The sequence below is a fragment of the Hippopotamus amphibius genome, chromosome 9, assembly GCF_030028045.1.
Source record: "Hippopotamus amphibius kiboko isolate mHipAmp2 chromosome 9, mHipAmp2.hap2, whole genome shotgun sequence".
NCBI classification, from domain to species: Eukaryota; Metazoa; Chordata; class Mammalia; order Artiodactyla; family Hippopotamidae; genus Hippopotamus; species Hippopotamus amphibius.
In genome coordinates this window covers 139515961-139533963 of record NC_080194.1, presented here as the reverse complement: position 1 = coordinate 139533963, position 18003 = coordinate 139515961, and the positions used below count along the sequence as shown (strand labels likewise).

The window sequence follows — 18003 nt, the reverse complement described above, 5'->3', positions numbered from 1 at the left end:
TATTCTCCCAACACTCTTTGCAGGCTTTGTCGAAATGGAGGCCCTGGTTAAGGGTTGGGGACAGTATGATACTCTGCTTGCAAATAACTGGGCTATGGCTGATTCTGATGCAAATGAGCTTGGGTGGAGATCAGAGAAGCAATTTTCAGACAAACTTCGAGAGAAACATCTATGGATCACACTCTAAGAAACCTAAAGAATTAGGAGTTGACATTTAAAAGCATTTAAAATTGATAGTATCATTGAGTTCAAAGCTCCACATGTCACATTATCAAGTTCAGAGTATGCTGTAATTTTTCTCAGTAACTACGCTGTTATCTCCTAGATAACCAAGCCGACCAGACTAAGACCAGGAAGCCAAGGCTGAGATGCAAACCTACATCTCCTGATGCCTAGACTCCTTTTCTCTTGTATATTTGTCACCACATGTCTTTTCTGCACCCAGAAGTGTGCCAAGAGGCTTGAGCGGCACCAGAATCCTGGGTGTTCAATTCTTGAGATTATTAGGAGATTGTACTCTTTGGAATCATCCCACAACCTTGATCAAAAAAAAGTGAAACCTGTCCATTTTTGATAAATGACAGCAGAAAGTTCCTTCAACTCAATGGGCCATTTGTAAATATAAAACAGTTGCTGGAAAATTACATCAGAGATGAATTATCTCCTCCATTACAATGTTTCCTTTTCTTTAATGCAATTTAGTTCAAGCAAATTGAACAGAAGAGCCTGGGTGGGGCCCCACTCGGAGGGTTCAGGAGCAGTTACTGGAAGCGAGATGAGAAGTGGGAAAGGAGATCTGGGGAGGATCTGGAGCAGAAGCGAGCTGAGGCCTCTGCCCAGGAGGCCTGCGCTTAGGACCCTGGCTGTGCCCACGGGAAATTGAATTCAGAGCTCCTTCTGCATCATAAATCCAGGGCAGCTGGCAGCGTTCCAAGGGAGACCAGCGAAAATGCACAAGCATTTGGGGCCAGGCTCGACAGCCCCCGCCAAGCCCTCCGAGGGTGGCCCCCAGGTGTGCGGGCTGAGGGTTCCGTCCCAACCTCACGAGGACGTTTCTTTATAAGCTTTACACTTTGTTAATTTTAAACCGCACTCATCGCCAGGAAAGGAGAGCCTCCATTACACATCGGAGAGCGGGAAGGCTGGAATGCCTCCAAAATTTCTCGGGTCGAAGGGCGAAGGGTTGACTTTTCCATACGTTTCTTGATCTCTTTTCCTGAGCGCACGTGCGAGGAGCACCCCCGCCGCCTGGCTGCGTAGGGCAGGCATCCGCGCGCCCCGAACCCCACGCCCGGCCCCAGGCTCCCCAACAGCGGGGCGGGGCGGGGCCGGGCGGGGCCGGGCGTGCACGCGCTTCGCCCCCTGAGGGTCCCCGTCTCCGCCGCGCGCGTGCTCGAGGGGTCCGGGCGGGCTCCCGCGGGCCCCGCCCACCGCGGCCAGGGGCGGGGCCTGAGCGCCACGTGACGGCGGCGCCGAGTGGTGAGCGCCCCGCCCCGCGGGAGGAGGCCCGGGCCGCGACCCGGTCCGCGCGCTGCTGGAGCCGCCCGGCCGCCCGCGCGCTGAGCACCCGCGGCCCCTCGCCCGCCGGCCCCGGGCTCGCCGGCTGCGGGAGCGGCCTCAAGATGGACGAGGGCGGCGGCGGCGGCGAGGGAGGCGGCGGTGAGTGGCGGAGGTGTAGCCGGCCCGGCCGGCGGCCTGGGGCGGGGGTCGCGGACGCGCCGGACGCGAGCGGGGGTGGCCGGTCCCGGGGCGGGGGTCGCGGGTCCGGGCCCGCCGGAGCAGACCCGGGCCGGGCAGCGCCGGGGCCGGCTGGCGACCGCCGAGGCCCGCGGCGCGCCGGGCCCGGGGGCCCGAGGCGGGGGTCCGGGGGGCCCCCCCCCGAGGCGGGGTCCGGCGGGGTGGTCGCGGAGCCCGGGCGAGGGTCCGGGACGAGGCCGGGGCCGCCAGCCCGCCGGGGGCTCCCGGAGGCTCGGGCCGGGGCTCGGGGGGCGCTCTCCCCGGGCGGGGGCCCTCGGGGGCGACCTTCCCCGCCCCTTGTCGCCAAGGGCGTCCACGCCCTCCGGAGCCCCTCCGCCGGCGACGACCCTCCCAGCGTCTCCTCTCGGGCGGTGGGCAGGGGGGCGTCCATGGGAAACCGGGAGGGCAAAGTTTTGAACTGGGGATCCTCGGGGTCCGAGAAGAGCGGCTGGGGGGAGAGGGTTGAGAAGCGTGACAGCTTTCTCGGCTTTGGGTCCGAAGCGGTCAGCGGGATCGTTTCAGTGAGGAGCGGGCGGCCAGAGCACGCGCATTTTATGAAATTGGGGAACGTGACGGAGCGAGCCAGAAATAAATAAATTATAAAAAGTCAGAGGAGCCGAGGGTCGGCGTCGGGAGGAGCGGCAGCCCGCCGGGAGGTGAGACCAGAAAACCAGGTTGCCGGTCTGACGCTCAGCCACCTCTTGCTGGAAGATTCGCGTTTGTTGTAAATTATTTAGTGGAATACAGATGACTGTGGTGTCATGCTGCGAATTACGCCTTTAAAAGCGAATAACGTGTCTGTGTAGTGTCTGTGGGTGGAGTGGGTCGTTGGCTTGGGAAGCAAAGGGTTAATACCCCTGTTTTACGGGGGACACCTGAAGTTAAGGATCTCTCTCTGTTTTTGCTGAAGAGCTCATTTATGCTGACAGACGGAATCATCAGAATCCCTTGTAATAAGGGAGCGTTTTGGAAAAAAAAAATCTTAATTACAGGCTGCTGGAGCAGCTGCCTGTAAGAATCAGCAGTATTGAACGCTCCAGGATGAAGTGGTTAATCAAGGTGCCTTCCAGAATTTAAGCGCAGCTCCGGGGGAGATGTTTGCGCCCCGAGAGGCGGTGGGGCTGGAATGGTGGGAAGTTGGCCCGAGTCCTGGCATCTGTCGAGTTCAGTTCTCATAGTTGAAGCTAGGGGTAGCACTGTGGCCCCGAGTGGGGGTGTTGTTTATGATGGAAAGTTCTGGGGAGAGAAGGAGCCCAGGTGCACACCCTCCTCCAGCCAGGCTGCTGTCTGAAGAGTGCGAGTGATGGATCCTCCGTGGACACGGTGCTTCCTGCCTGTCACAGTTGGGGTAACGGCACAGGCAGACAAGTGTCTCCTTTTTAGAGAATGATGACAAACAACTGTAATATTTGACCGTTTGACATTCTAGGCCAGGGAGCCGGCTGGCTTGGCGATTTCATCCGTGGGTGTTTTGGACTCTGTGAGTCAAGAAATGTAGAAAACTTGAAGGTAAAAGCAGGTATAAAGATGGAAAAAGGAAGCCGGTGTAGATCTTGAGTTCTATAGCAAAGGATAGTATCACGTCTGCAAAGTCTCAAGACTTTCTTTGGGCTGTTAGCATAGCTCTTCTGGGAATACAATCCTGAGATTTAAAAAAAGAAAGAAAATCTCATGCACAGGAGATATGCGTTAATGCTATTTATAATAGAAAATTGGAAACTGCGGTGCCTGACAGGAGACTGATGAGGTAGATTGTGAGTTTATTGGATGAAATATTTTACCGCCATTAAAAATAAGCAGTTTTGTATATTATGGTCTAAACAGTATAAAAACTGGTGATATTATGGATGTTTTATTTTCTCAGTTTTTTTATTTTCCAAGTTTCTGTAATGATATATATTACTTTCAAATTTGGGGGAAAAAACAACTTATTAAAAAATTTACCCTGCAGTGGGAAAAAGGGTATGATTGTTTTGAAAGTATCATTTAATTCATTTCACTGGAACAGACAACAGTGAACAGATATTTATTGATTATCTACTAAAATGTCCCTGTGGCATTAACCTTATTGATATGACTTATTAAAATCTTTTTTCCAAAAACGAAAACAAAAAACCTTTCTTTCTTGCCTTATGGAAGACACTTTAAAATATGTTTGGCATTCTTAGAATAAGTATGTTTTTGAATAAATGGAAATCTTAGAGTTTCGGAAGAAGAGTCATGTAGTGATTATTATATAAATTTTGTGTGCTTACATTTAACTCTTGATTGATGGAGGTTTTGAAGTTAACATACTTCTTTACAGTTCATTCGTTTTTTATCACCACTTAAATTTCTAAAAAAAATTACTTTGCTTTCAAAGTCATGTTTTTAAAAATAAAGTTGAGCCCTTTGAAAGAGAGTTTCGCTGGCCAGTCATTTGCAAAGTAACTATTTTTGGTATATTTTTAGAGTGTAGTACAGAGCTTTGAACTGTATATGGGGAAGTCAGTTTCAGCTTGTTTACAAGAGAGGGTAAATAATCTATTCAAACAGTAGTTACGCCAGGGGCAAAAGAATTTAAAATATCTTTTTTGCTAATGTGTTGGTTGGGTTTAGGGGACTTTAAAAATGATTCCTGCTTGCTGTTTTGATACTTCAAGTTTTTGTCCAGGGTATTCCTGTTTGTTCTTGAACTGCAGGATGAGCGGAGAGGATGGCCGTAGGAATGGCTGGCAGGCAGTTCTGAGGAGGAACACGTGGGGGGTACTAGATTACAAGACTGCATTGTTATTTATAATGTGTGCTGAATGTAGTTAAGGTATTTTTAATTCCTTTGGGGCCTTATTGCCTTTCAGTTTTTCTAGAACAGTTCTTGAGATATGTCTCTACTTGGAAGGCAACTGGCTAGTTGGCCTGTTGCCACCATCCTAATGCTCGGTTTGGGAATCTGGCTGATTGAACTTCCTGAATGGACCATCTGTGGCAGATGAGGTGAATAACTTTACTGGTTCCCCGCCTTCACCCTGCCGCCCCTTACCCCAATCAGCGTAGATGTGAATTCCACCTCACCCAAGAAAATGAATGTAAATGAAGGCCAGGTTGAGATCCCAGATTTCTCCTGTCAGGCAAGGGATAACGCCCACATTTGAAACCAGCTGTGGGCTATAGGAGTGTAAGCAGGCAGCACCAGCCTGTGCTGGGTGGGCTCAGGTCCACGGCTCGCGCTCCCCCTGCAGAGGGACGTTCCCCAGAGCCTTGGCTTGGCTGGCTTGGGGCTAGGTTTGGCCAGTGGGAGCCGCTGGTGGATGACAGGATGGCAGGAGGATGGGAGAAAGCAGGTTCTCCTCTCCCCTCGCATTCTGCCTCTGGCCGGGCACCTGGCAGCTGGTCTCCTTTCGGCTGCAGCTCCTGCCTGCTGACCGAGCCCCTGAGCTTTGTAAGCACCTCCTCCCTTTGACTCTCCAGTTTAGAGAGGACAGCAGCTTGTTCCTCTTGCTAATCTCTGCATTGTCTTAGCATTTCCTGTATGATTCTCAGCTTTTCTCTCATATGTGTAATCAATTCCTTGTTTAAATTCCCTCTACTTCAACTCCTTAGAGGGACTTCTGTTTCTCTGCGTGGACCCAGAAGAGACAGGTGCACTGGGCAGCAGCTTTTAACATTACAAGTGTGTACATCCTTCGACGCAGCAGTAGCAGTTGTAGGAATTTAACGTGTAGGTATATTTTTACATGCATGAGATACCATAGGTACAAGATTATTCATTGCATTGTTTGTAATGGTAAAAGATGGAGAGTAACCCCAGTGTTCATTGCAGGTTGTATACCCAGATGGCGATTGAAGGTTGTAGAAGGGAATGAGGGCACACCTTATGAACTGATAGGCAGAGATTTCCAAAATATTTGACTAAGTTACAAAAGCAAAGTGTAGGCAGATGTGCACTGTTTGTTACCATTTCTGTTAAAAAGAAAAAAAATAAAAAAAGAAGTGCTTGCATATGCATGAAAATTCTCGGGAAGGCTAAACAAGGAACTAATAACAATGGTTACCTGTTGGGGAGGGTGGAACCTAGCAGATGGGGAGTGTCGGTGCTGGGGAAACTTCGCTCTGTGCTTTTTTATTTTTTGCAATTCAAAAAAGCTTGTCCTTCTCCACTCTTTCCCAAATTGTAAACCAGTTTCACAGAAAAATTGTATGCTGGTAAGAAAGCGTCCTTTTTGAGAGAATTTTAAAAATTGAAGTATAGTTGGTTTACAATGTTATTAGTTTCAGGTGTACACCATAATGACTCAGTATTTTTGGAGAGTTTTTATATATTAAAGAAGTCAATGTAACGTAGAAAGTTATATACATTACTTGAATGTTTAAAAAGTGACATGATAGGTGCTTTTAGAGTATGTGTAGAGCGTATTCTTTTCTAGAACATTTATTTATTCAACAAATATTGATAGCATCCCTACCAAATGCCAGGTCCTGTGCTTGGCCGAAGGCTGAACGTGGTGAGTGAAGCAGATGAGTTTCCTGTGTTTCTGGAGCTTTTGTTTAGATAGGAGACTGACGAAAAATGTAAACAGATGTATAAAGTCATTGCAAATTATGCTGATGTACGAAGGGAAATCTGCAAGGGGTTGAGGGGACTAGGAGTGGGGGCTGTGATGGGAGCCGGGTAGGTAGAGCCTGTAGCCAGGGGTGGCCTCTTGGAGGGAAGACTCTTTCAGGTGTGACCCAAAGGGGTGGAGGCCCAGGCAGAGGCTGGGCCCAGGGCTTGGGGAAGCTCAGTGCCTCCAGAGGGCTGAAAGCCGCTTTGTGTGGTCTGAGCCAGCAGTGAACTGGAGCGCGTCAGGCAGTCTTGAGTAGGTAAGGAATTCACATTTTATTCTTAGTGCGTGAAGCCAATGAAGGGTTTTAAATGGGGAATGACATTTGATTTATGTTTAAATAATTGTAGCTAATATTTATATAATGGTCTCTGTGTCCGGTTCTGTCCCGCCGGCTTTACGGATCTTACCCTATTTACTCTTCGCAGTAACCCTGGTAGGTACTTAACACGAGCACCATTTACAGATGAAAATGGAAAACGGAGGCACAGGAAAGCTGGTGCGATTGCACGGCTAGTAAGTAAGCGGTGCAGCTGAGCTTCGAACCCAGGAGTCAGAGGCCACGCGCTTAACCACTGGACACCCTGCCCTGTAAGAAGAGCACCCTTGGCTACCTAGTGGGGAACAGAGTGGAGGAGGGGAAGGGAGGGCTTACAGCGGGGAGGTGGATGGGGGGTGCAAGAGTGAAGGGAAAGATGGGCGTAGGACGAACCCCGCGGAAGAGTACAGAGAGCAATGAAACAAACGCTCGTGCTTCTATTACTCAGAAGTCGTGTAGCAGCTGTTAAGGTTCTGTCACATTATTTAAGGTCTTTACAAAAAGTAGTTAAAGCATCTCAGATAAGTGTCTCCATCTCAGCACCTGGCAGCGTCCTTCCTGCTGCTCGGGCCTAGGTTTTGGTGCCATCTTCCACTTCCTTTGCCTTAGCCGCCCTTGTCTACACCGCACCCAGAGCAGTCTCTCTAAAGCAGAGGTCACGTCGCTCCTCTCCAGGTCTGCACCGGCCTCGGCTCCCTCAGAGTCCCCTGCTGCCTGCAGTCCAGGGCCTGCAGTGTCGGGTCCCTGGGCTCTTGGCCGGGGGGCTGCGCGCTCTTCCCGTAAGAGGGCCTGGTCACAGATGTTCTCAGCTGTGTGGGCCACACTTGGGCTCTCACAGACCCTTTTTCTGGATAGCCCTTTAAAAACAAAAACCGTTCCTACCTTGGGGCTCCCCTTGCCCTTGCTCTCTGTCCCCCTGCCACCTCTGACATTTCCCCTCACTTTCTCACCACGCTGGTCTCCTTGGTGAGCTAGCCAGGCGCTCCCCTGCCTCTGTGCCTTTGCACTTGCTCTTCCCTCAGCGGTTTCCCCTTAGATATCTGCGGATGTGCGTGCTTCCTTCCTCACCGCAGAGGCCTTCCTCCCCCAGCCTGTCTCAGGTAGCACCCCACTGCCCGCTTCCCCAGCCTGATTTTTCCTCTTGGTTCTTCTCCCTCCTCACCTGTTACATATCTGTTCGTCGTCCGTCTGTTCTCTCTTAGAATGTAAGTTCTGTGAAAGCAGGAATATCGTCTGCTTTTATCCATTTGCGGTGTCTTCAAGGCCTGGGGCATCGTGTGGCATAGGCCTTCAGTAAATGCTTGTTAGTCAGTACTGAGTAAAGCGGAACTCATTTGTGTCGAGCAGTTCTGTTCCCTTCCTCCCTTTCGTATTTCCTAAAGGCAGCCGCGGTGAACGTGCTGTGGACCCTCTGGGGCAGTTTGCGCACTGGAAGGGGTATGTATGTGTGTCCATAAGCAACATATGATTGTCTTTTCGGTTTGTTTAAAAAGTTATAAAAAATGGCATCGTACTGTGTGTAATGTTCTGCAGCTTGTGTTTGAGGTTATCTGTGTTATTACATAGAGACCCTGTTTATTTCTTTTAACTGCGGTGACATTTTGTTTCTCTTGTCCTGCTGTTGGACTGTTATGCTGATTTTACATTGTTGCAAACAATACTGAGGTGAGCCTCTCAGGCGCCTCTCCTTTCACCAGCTGTGAAAGTTTCTCTTGGGTGTCTCTCTAGAATCGCAGCTGTGGGCTGTCGGTGTGCTGTTTCCCCAGATGCTGGCAGGTGGCTTTCTCACTAGGTGTATTATTGGTGTTCTAATCAGCCCTTGGCATTTGCCAGACTTTCTCTGTCTGCCTATCTCCGGGGTAAGAAATGAGGTACTGTTTTAATTTGCATTGCTTTGCTAGATGTATTTTGGAGAAGCAGGCATACTGACAGCCTGGAAGTTAAAGCTGAAGAGCTGCAGGAATCAAAGATGACTCCTAGGTTTCTGGCTCCTGTGACTGTGGGTGGTGCTGCTGCTTTACGAGAAGGAGAGGTCTTGAGAGAAGGAGAGTTCGTTTGTTTTTTGTCAAAGACGTCATTATTTTGTCCTCACTTTTGAAGGACGTTTTCACTGGGTATGCAGTTGTAGGTTAGGTTAATTCCTTGCAGTGCTTTGACGTGTCACGTCATTGCCTTCTGGCTTCCATTGCTTCTGTTGAGAAATCAGCTGTATCAGGCATGTTCTATTGGAGATAATATGTCTTTCTACTCCTAAGATTTTTCTCTTTGCCTTTGGTTTTTAGCTGTGTAAAGTGTCCAGATGTGGTTATCTTTCAGTTTATCCTTATTGAGACTGGTGGTGGTTCTTCTCTTTGGTAGGGCTGCAAAAAGACAAATTAGATTTGGAGAAGTCTTAGCCACTCTCTCTACATTTATTACTTTGGCTACATTTCCTATCTTTTCTCCTCTGGGACACTAATTTTCATCATGTCCTGTATATCTCTCCAACTTTTTTTCTATTCATATCCTTTTGATCTCTCCATGCTTCACTCTGTATGTTTTCTCCTGACCTGCATTCCAGAGCATTAATCCTTTCTCCATCTCTATCTAATGTGCTTTTAAACCCATCTGTTGAGTTCTTAATTTCAGTTATTGCCTTTTTCAGTGTTCTTGATTCTTTTTTTTCGATTCCAGTTTTCTAGTAAAGTTTTTCATCTTGTCAGTGAATTTCTTTATTAATCAGTTATTGGTGTCTGATAACTTCAGTATCTGGACATCCTGTGAATATACTCTGTTTTCTGTTTTACCTTTGGTTTTCAGTCTGTGATCTTGATTCTAGATTGCCTGTTAAGCTTTAGTTAAATTCTAGACAATGTGCATGAAAAATTGTAGAGGTAGTTTGAGACAGTCTTCTTCAAGAGAGGCTTCTGGCAGGCAGTTAGGGTGGGGAAATATCACTTTAAAATCGTGAGGGTTGGTCTCCCTCTGGGTTACCCTCGCCTAGAGTACTGCACTTTGCTGGCCTTGGCTGAACGCTCGGGGTGTTTACCAGGGCCTCGCGTACTGGGCAGCCCTGAATTCTCATTTTCTCTCCCCAGTCCCATCAGACTGCTGGAGATTCTGCCGAGCTCAGATTCTCAATTGGTTGTCTCTGCTTAGCTTCTTGGCCTTTGACTTTCCGCAGTGAGTGGGCAAATGTCTTGAGGAGATACGTGGCTCAGACAGTGGGGCTCCCCTCTCTGCCCCTTCTCTCTGGGATCCTGGCCTCCTAGGTCCTTGCTGCATGGGGAGCTCTCTGGTACCTTTACACAGTTGTTTCTTATAATTTGCTCAGCTTTTTCAGTTGTTCTTGGCAGAAGGATGTTCTGCAACAAGCTGGTCCGCCTTTACTGGAAACAGAATCTCAGGCGTTGAGTGTTGGTGTTTAAGGGAGGACTTGTTCGGGAGATGTCCTGGTGGAGGTGGTGGGAAGATGCTTAGCTCTGTGGTGTGCTGCTTAGAAGACGGGTCTGGGTAGCAGATAAACATTGGGACAATTTAAATTCATTTTAATTCATGGGAATGGATGCGTGAGGTCAGTTAGGGAAGAGAGTTGAGAGAGAGGAGAAGAATTCCAGGACTGAAGACAACCCAGTAAAGGAGACCGAGAAAGGGTAACCCGTGGGGTTGAGGAAACCTTGAAGGTTGTGTGAATTGCAGGAGGAGGAGCACTTTAAGAAGGCGTGGTCCACTGTGCTGCGTGCTCCTGAGAGGTGGTCTGACATGAGGTTGGGCCAGCGTCTACAGGGTTTGGTGGCGTTAAAGAGTTTGGTGAATGGTGGGGAGCAGGCTAGACTGCGGAGGGCTAAGGAGTGAATGGGAAAGATTTTTCTTGCTGAAGGTGAATCCCGGGCCATGGCCCTGCGCTAGAAATCTGCTGTGTGATGAGAATAGAGGGAAAGCTGGGGGTGGGGGGGGGGGAGCCGATTAGGGAGGGAAAGGTGGGTTTGTTTCGCAGCTAAGCTCTTCTCAAGTAAATCCTTCTGATAGAGGACCGACAGTAATTCATCAGGTGAGGTAGAATAGTAACGCTGTTTGCCCGCTCACCCTTTTAGTATAAATAACTTTGGGAGAGCGATTATTTTTTAAAAGTTATTGGCACATCTTTCAGGAAGCGGGTTTATCAGTTTGTACTAGAGGATTATTGAAACTTCTGAAGTAAAATGAGGTGAAAAAATAGGTTTTATCCTAAAAGCTCCATAAAACATATTAAATATTTGAGTTTGTGGGAAAACAGTAAATCATTTAAATGAGAGTAGAAAACACATGACTCTCCATCCTGATATTGAGGCTAATCAAACTTTAAAACTTTATAGTTAATGTCAGCCCCCCAGTCGACACGATAGAATAGGCATGAGATCCCATAGAGTTTCGTAACGTGACTGGAGGCAGTGCAGCAAGCAGTTATTTTGGGTACATATCTTTCAGTATTCCGTAAATATTAGAAAGGACTCACCTGAGTCAATTTAGTTGGCTAAGAATATTTTGTGATTTACTTTAATAGAACAAATTTACTCTTTTTTGCTGACTTAATGTCACCAGGAGCACTGTGCAAACGGGAAAATAAGTTCCTATCTTAAACAGGCAGCAGGGCTGTTTTTAATTACTGTACTCTTCTTTTGAACAGCTTATTCCTGTAATGAATCAATAAAAATGGCAGTTTGCTGTAAAATCAGACATTTTAATGATGATTGAAAAGTATGTCCCAATATCTAGGGAATTAGTGATTTTTTCAGTTTTCATCCAGATGTTTGGCAACATGCAGACACAGCCTTACTGCAGTTTTCTAATTCACTTTCATGGGAACGTGTAATTTTCTCCGTTTATTTTGGACAGCAGAGTTTCCTTTTTCTTTGGACAGATACATATGAAACACATGCTCTTCGAGTGGAGTTTTGTGGTCCTCTGAGAGTTCTCTAAAGGAGGAAACGGGTTGACCTATTTGGTTGCTATGAAGTAAAAACAATCTTGTTTTCATTTTTTTTTTTTTTTTAGTGAACATCTGTGTTGCATTTATTTTACATTCTGGAGGTTCTTTAAAACCATAGTTTGATAATATGAGTCTTCATTAAAACAGTCACTGTTTAGCTATTTCTATAGTTGATTTAGTGCTATGGTGGTGAATAGACTTTTAAAAATATTTAGAAAATTTTCCCTTTCTATAAAATGTAACTTTTAAATAACAGTCCTTGATTTTAAACCATAAAATGGGATCTGGATCTTTAGGGGCAGCAGGGGAAGAAGGGCTGGTCAGCCGGTTTATTTCCCTGCTGCCCACTGCTGTGCAAGCTGGCTGTTGGTAGGGCTGAATTCGAGTTGGTAGCAGACCGTTTTGCTCCCCATCACAAATCTATGCTCCCTTTCTTCCTTGCTAACAAGTCCTGATTTATGCATATCATGTACCAGTTGGGAAGAGGACCTCGTCACCATGAGGGAGTGAATCTTACGTGGTCTAAACCAGGTAAGGGAATCCCGTTCTCCTTGTTGATTGAAGGAAGAACGTGTAAGCCAGTGAGCTGTGAAAGGCAGTTTGCAGGGGAACTTCTTGGAAGGGTATCTTCCTTTTTGGGAAAACACACAGGGAAGAAACAGTTCCTCTTCTTATGCCAGCCTTTGTTGGGTCTGAGTGGGTAGCCAACTTACGTTCACAAGATCCCTCAAGTGCGTCCAGTTCCAGGCCTCTGTGCGGGATGACCTGCTGGACCCTTGGTGGCGTTGCTGGGCTTTACCCACCCAGGAGCCCTCCTTCTCCACGCGTCCAGTCCTGTGTGACTGTAAAAACCCATCTTGTTCCAGGGCTGAGGAGAGGTGGCTGGAACCAGGAGCCACAGGGTCGCCTGATCCTGGCTGGAGCAGCAGGTGGGTGGGTTTCATCCTCTCATTTATTAAGGATAAGGATCTCATCTTGGCCATCGAGGGTTAAGTGGAAACCTCTTCTCTGTCCCACACGTGTTCCCTGGGTGTATATATTTATCCCTTTAAGAACTGAGCTGGGTTATACTTTCTTTTTGAGATGAACACTCTCTCCTACTTTGAATAAAACAAAATGTATTTTCACATCCTTGTAAATCCATTAACAGTTTTATTTGGGACGTCCTTATGACTACATTTATCTTAACACAGAAATATTTTTTAAAATGCAGTGATCGGAAGTGGCAGGCATCGGCCATTTAATATTCTGTTAGAAGACAGGACTTCCTTTTAGCTCTTTGCGGAGAGGAAGTAAAATGGTCAAGAATGTCTTTTTCCAAGTTTCAGTAATTAGATTAAAATTTTTTTGAATTGAGACAGGCAAATGAATTCATTTTTGTTTGTATTAGAGTATGGGAAAATGGGAGGATTTCAGTGACTTTTAAATGTTTGGCCTGTTCACACGATGAGGCTGTATTTCCCGAGTGTGGGAGGACAAGTGACTGCAGACTTTGATTCAGTGTGAGATGCCCTCATAAGAGCAAGAACCGTCTTGAGAATAAAATGACGCCTTTCATTGCCTGTGTAACAAGAATCTTAATGCTGGATAAGTGTTCTTCTGAAACGCTGCATTTCCCCGGACTCACAGAGTACCTGCTGTGGATTCCCTGAAGTCACATGTTTCTAAAGCTGAGGCTTTTCATTTACGATAGTGGTTAAGCTGTGTGCCAGTCTAACAGTTACTGTGATGTTTTTATTTTGAAGAAAGAATGTTGCATGCCTTCTTCCCTCCTTCCTGTGGATCAGACTGGTCTTTAGGTGCTCAGAACCTTGCTGACGAGAACTCTCCCGGCGGACAGATGGAGGGAGTGGAGTCCTGAGCGCGTGTTCCACGCTCGTCTGGCAGCCCCTGTGGAGGTTCTGCTCACAGATGCCCAGCAGTTTGGCTGGACATGCAGAACATGATTATTTTTTTAATCTGGAAAGAACATAAGCCGAGCTGTTTCCCCTGGGCTCTGCTGCTGTCAGTGCTTAGACATTTGGTTTTAGGATTTAAGTCCCTGGTACCTTCGGGCAGCCTCCATGCCTTTTCCCCCCACCGGAGGGGCGTCTGAGGTCTGTCTTTTCGCGTGTCTTCCTGTCCAGTGTTATGATCCTGGCATAGGGCAGACTCTGCTGCGTGACTTCCAGAGGTGTTCTGGCTACTTCTGCATTTGAAATTTTGTCTCCCTTTTCTGTTTGACCTGTGAACATTTGAGGTAGGGTAAAAAGAATTGCACTCTTGAGAGAAGAGTCTGCACCTGGAGATTTGGTGCAGGCCTGACCAGGGGCACTGAGTTATGGGCCCGCCCCCGGCCCACTGCCCCACTTGGTGGCTGGTCACGGGCCCTAGCTGTCTCCCTCTGGGGGGGGGGGGGGACATCTAGAAGCTCTCTAATCACATGAGCTTGGCTTGGGTGGTTTTATCTTGCTTTTAGCAATCAAGAAACAGATCGGTGACTGGGAATTTCAGGAACAGATTTGACAGGAGAGCCATTTCCGTAATTAAAGAGTTGTAAATTGACAGTCAGGGCCGGTCCAGCTTTCACTAGTGAGAGATGAAAGGCCAAGCTCGGGTGGTAAAACTCACCTGACCATCTTCCCCCAGTGCTAGAGAGGGGAGTCTTAGTATAAACTCCTCATTTTATGAGACTGTTTCTGCATGTTTTATTGAAGCTCTTTTCCCCTAATGTCCCTAAACATGTCCCGCCTGACACGCCCCCCCCCCCCCCCCCCCCCCCGCCCCGCCATCCAGAGACCATTACTTTTATCCATTTATTGGGACCAGGAACCTCGGGATGGTCCAGCGCTGTAGTGGACGGCCTTCCTTGTGCTCGGCCACGCTTCCTCCTGGTGGGCTGTGTTGGGAGGAACCACGCCAGGGAGAACCATGCAGCTACTCCTTCCCAAGCAACCTCAGTCCCGTGGGACTGGAGAGGCCCCCGTCCCCCTTGTGATCTCTGGGAATTAAGGTTTCAGAATTGTCGCCTGTTTGCTCTATCAGGTCAGCCGTTGAAGGATATTTCAGACAGTTTCCCCAGCTCAGGGCAGAAAATCGTCGACTGTGGTGTTAGTGGTTTGTTCTGAGAACCTCAGTCTCTTAGGCAGGTTTGTTTAAACATTGGACATGGTGGTTATTTGTTGTTGACATATTTTTAAGCCAATATGTGCAGCTGTGGTACCTCTAGTCTTGAGGCTTTGTGTAAATGAATCGCCTTAAGCTTCACTCTTCTCATATGTAAAATGGACGTTGAAAAACCCGAGTGAAAGTATTTCATGAAAAATTTATCTAAAATCCCAGATAATCAGTAGGCATTCGCAACTTAGTCATCAACACAGCCCCTTGTGCCTACTTAGAAGCACAGCAGAGCGAATGGGAAGATCTTTTGTGGTTAGGTTTAGGAATAACTGATGATTGGCAATACAATTATGGTTTCTCTCCTCCTCCAACTTGGTATTTTGAAAATTTTCAAATCTACAAAAAAGTTGAAATAGTGCACTGAATACCCTTGTATCTGTAACCTAATTGCTAGCATTTTTGCCACATTTGCTTTATTTGTAATACATACTACTTTTTTTTTTTTTTTTTTTTTGCTAACCCATTTGAAAGTAACTTATTACATATAGTGTAACACTTCATTAAGTTCTGAATAGCTTTCATCTCCTAAGGACATTGTCCTGCCTCACCACAGCCGTTAGCATACTGGAGAGCACTGACAGTGGTTCCACACTATCATTTCACGCGTAGTCCAAATGCTGCTTTCCTGAGTGTGTTCTCAAAATGTCTTTTATAACTGTTTTTCTTACCCAGGTTCTCATCAGGGTTTATACCTCATATTTAGTTACGTCTCCTCAGTCTTATTATTATTTTTTTTCCACAGTGACTACTTAAAGAGTCCAGGCTGGTTGCCTGATGTCCTCACTGGTACCCTATAGTCTAGGTTACATATATAAACAGGAGAGAGGAGGGTTTTGGTTTCTTTCATGTCATTTTAAAATTGTAAATATGTTAAAATCATCTGCTTGATTCAAGGTCAAAGTCCCATTCATTTTTCTTGCTCTTTGGTAAATGTGGATTAGATTGGTATCCAAAAGGAGTTACTAAAGGGCTCAGATGTCAGTGGAATATGTGTGGGGGAGAACTTGGAACAAACACACGCCGTGGTTGGGCAGGCCTGCCCCCATATGGAGGTGATTAGTTATCTGGCTTTACACAGTAAGGATCTTATTTTAATATTTGGCCATGGTTTTACATAAAAACGAACTTTAGAACTGGAAAACTTAGTAAGACAAACTATATTTACATAATACAGAAGAGATGCCTCTTCTGCCAGAACCTTGGAGGAAGAGCAGACCTTTTCATTCCCAGCAAGGAATCTTCTTCTCCTCCCCTCCCTCAGTGCCTTCCTATTGGCTTTAAACGTCTTTAAACTTTAGCTGCAGCTGAGACTAATACAGGATCCAGCTGTAACTTTGTTGCTGCTGTTCGTGCATCCGGTGATGGTCACAGCAAGCTCATTGTGTGAACATTCAATAAAGGAAAGGGCAGGGTGGGAAAAAAATGACACTGTACAAAAGTATTCAAGAAACAGGCACCTGATCCCAGAGTCTCCCTCTCAGACCCACCCTGAAGGGTTCATTCTGTTTGTGATGAGTCCGGTAGGCATTTTAGTTTCTCCCTTTTAATCGTGTCAGGGGTACAATCACGTACCCACAGAACGTTCGTGAGGCTGACTTGTTTTCAGCAGGAGGCAGAAAATAGTACCTGTGAGAACCTGGAGGACTGAGACCTCCTCCTGTACAGCGGCGCCGGGGCGCCTCGACGTACCGTTCACGTGCCTTATGGAGGTGGCAGCCGTCTGTGAAAAGAGTGGTGGCCTTCTCTCTCCTTAGGTCTGTTCCGTGGAACTCATGTTTACACATTTACCAGAGAGCAAGCAAGTAGAGAATCAGCAGCTCAATAAACGTAAACTTCAAATGTGCACGTCTGCTTCGATGTAATTCCTGTATCTCTGATCAACTCTGTCTCACAAGGACCAAGTACATACGTATCATAACCCTGCAGCTGAAGACGGATGATGTGTTTCCAAAGAGTTTCTGTGATAAACCTACTTATCCTCAGACTAGTGATTTTCACATGCTTGTGTGTCTCCAACATTTTGTTTTCCTTTTTTTATGTTAAGGAGGTCAGATTTCTCAGATTTCTTCTAATTGTAGCCAGACATCCTGTTGGGGGGGGGGGGGAGGGGACACTTCGAGCCCAGTGCTGCCTGAGAAGGACTCATGCAGTTCTGTCGTGACTTTCCGAGGCACTGGTTTTGGATTTGATGTTATGGAAAGGTTTCCTTGAGATTCTGTACTCTATTTTTAGATGATCTCTTTACACTTCTGTAGTTCAGGGCATCAGTAGTAAATATATTTATTATTTAGCACAGAAATATCGTTCAGTGTCTTAAGGCTGTATGAACTTTATAGGAAAAATAAACCAGTGACACTTCAGTGGATGTAAGAAATGGGTACTACTTCACAAATTTAAGAGAGCTTTGTTCTGTTTCTCAGATCACTGCTGTATCTGTACCAGCAGGAATGGTATTTTGAAGAATCCTTACCTATTTTACACTAGGACAGTTCAGTCTCCTGGGTTCCTACAAGTTACTATTTTCTGTCTCCCGCTGAAAGGAGCGTTTTTGTGACCCTTCAAGAGACTTCCTACCAGTCTCCTCTACCTCTTGTCCTGTCCCAGTTTTACTCAGTTTTTTTTTAAACTTAAGGATAATCTGGTAGCTTCTTATCTTTATAAATGATTGGTTTGCTGCTCTGTATAGCATCAGAGACCCTGTTCTCCTGAAATACTGTTTGATCTAACAAAGGTGTTATAGCAGTGAGCCAGATTTAGTAATAAAGTACCTCTTCTTTTTTTTTTGGAAATTAAACTGTCATTTACATAACATTATAGTCACCCATTTATTTATTTTAATTTTTTTAGGTTTTGAAAATTTTTTCAAACTTTATTTTTTCAAATATCCTTCTGCTGGTTTTTCCTTTTTTCTTTTTTCTTTACTTTTCCTTTTTTTTTTTAAATTGAAGTATAGTTGACTTACAATATTGTGTGTGTTTCCGGTGTGCAGCAAAGTGATTCAGTTATACATATATATTCTTTTTCACATTCTTTTCCATTGTGGTTTATTACAGGATGTTGAATGTATTCTCCTGTGCTACACAGTAGGACCTTGTTGTTTATTTTCTGTGTAGTAGTTTGTATCTGCTAATCCCAAAGCCCTGATTAACCCCTCTCCACACCTCCCTTCCTTTGGTAACAAGTTTGTTTGCCAGGTCTGAATCATCACCCTTTTAGAGTATAAAATTCAGTGGTTTTTAGTATTGCATATTCACAAAATT

General features: G+C 46.3%; 1 protein-coding gene across 3 annotated transcripts in view; it reads left to right on the top strand.

Moving 5' to 3' along the window:
• Nucleotides 1–1501: 1501 nt before the first annotated feature.
• The window catches only part of CYTH3 (cytohesin 3), an 81059-nt gene continuing 64557 nt past the window's right edge, over nt 1502–18003 (top strand). Inside the window, exons 1-2 of one of the 3 annotated variants that reach the window (XM_057748608.1) lie at nt 12037–12115; nt 12451–12513. In XM_057748608.1, coding sequence (XP_057604591.1) covers nt 12043–12115; nt 12451–12513 — 136 coding nt within the window. In that variant the 5' untranslated portion in view covers nt 12037–12042. Of the gene's footprint in view, nt 1660–6805; nt 6909–12036; nt 12116–12450; nt 12514–18003 lie in introns of those variants that run through there. The other 2 variants (XM_057748609.1, XM_057748610.1) reach the window with 2 other exon arrangements.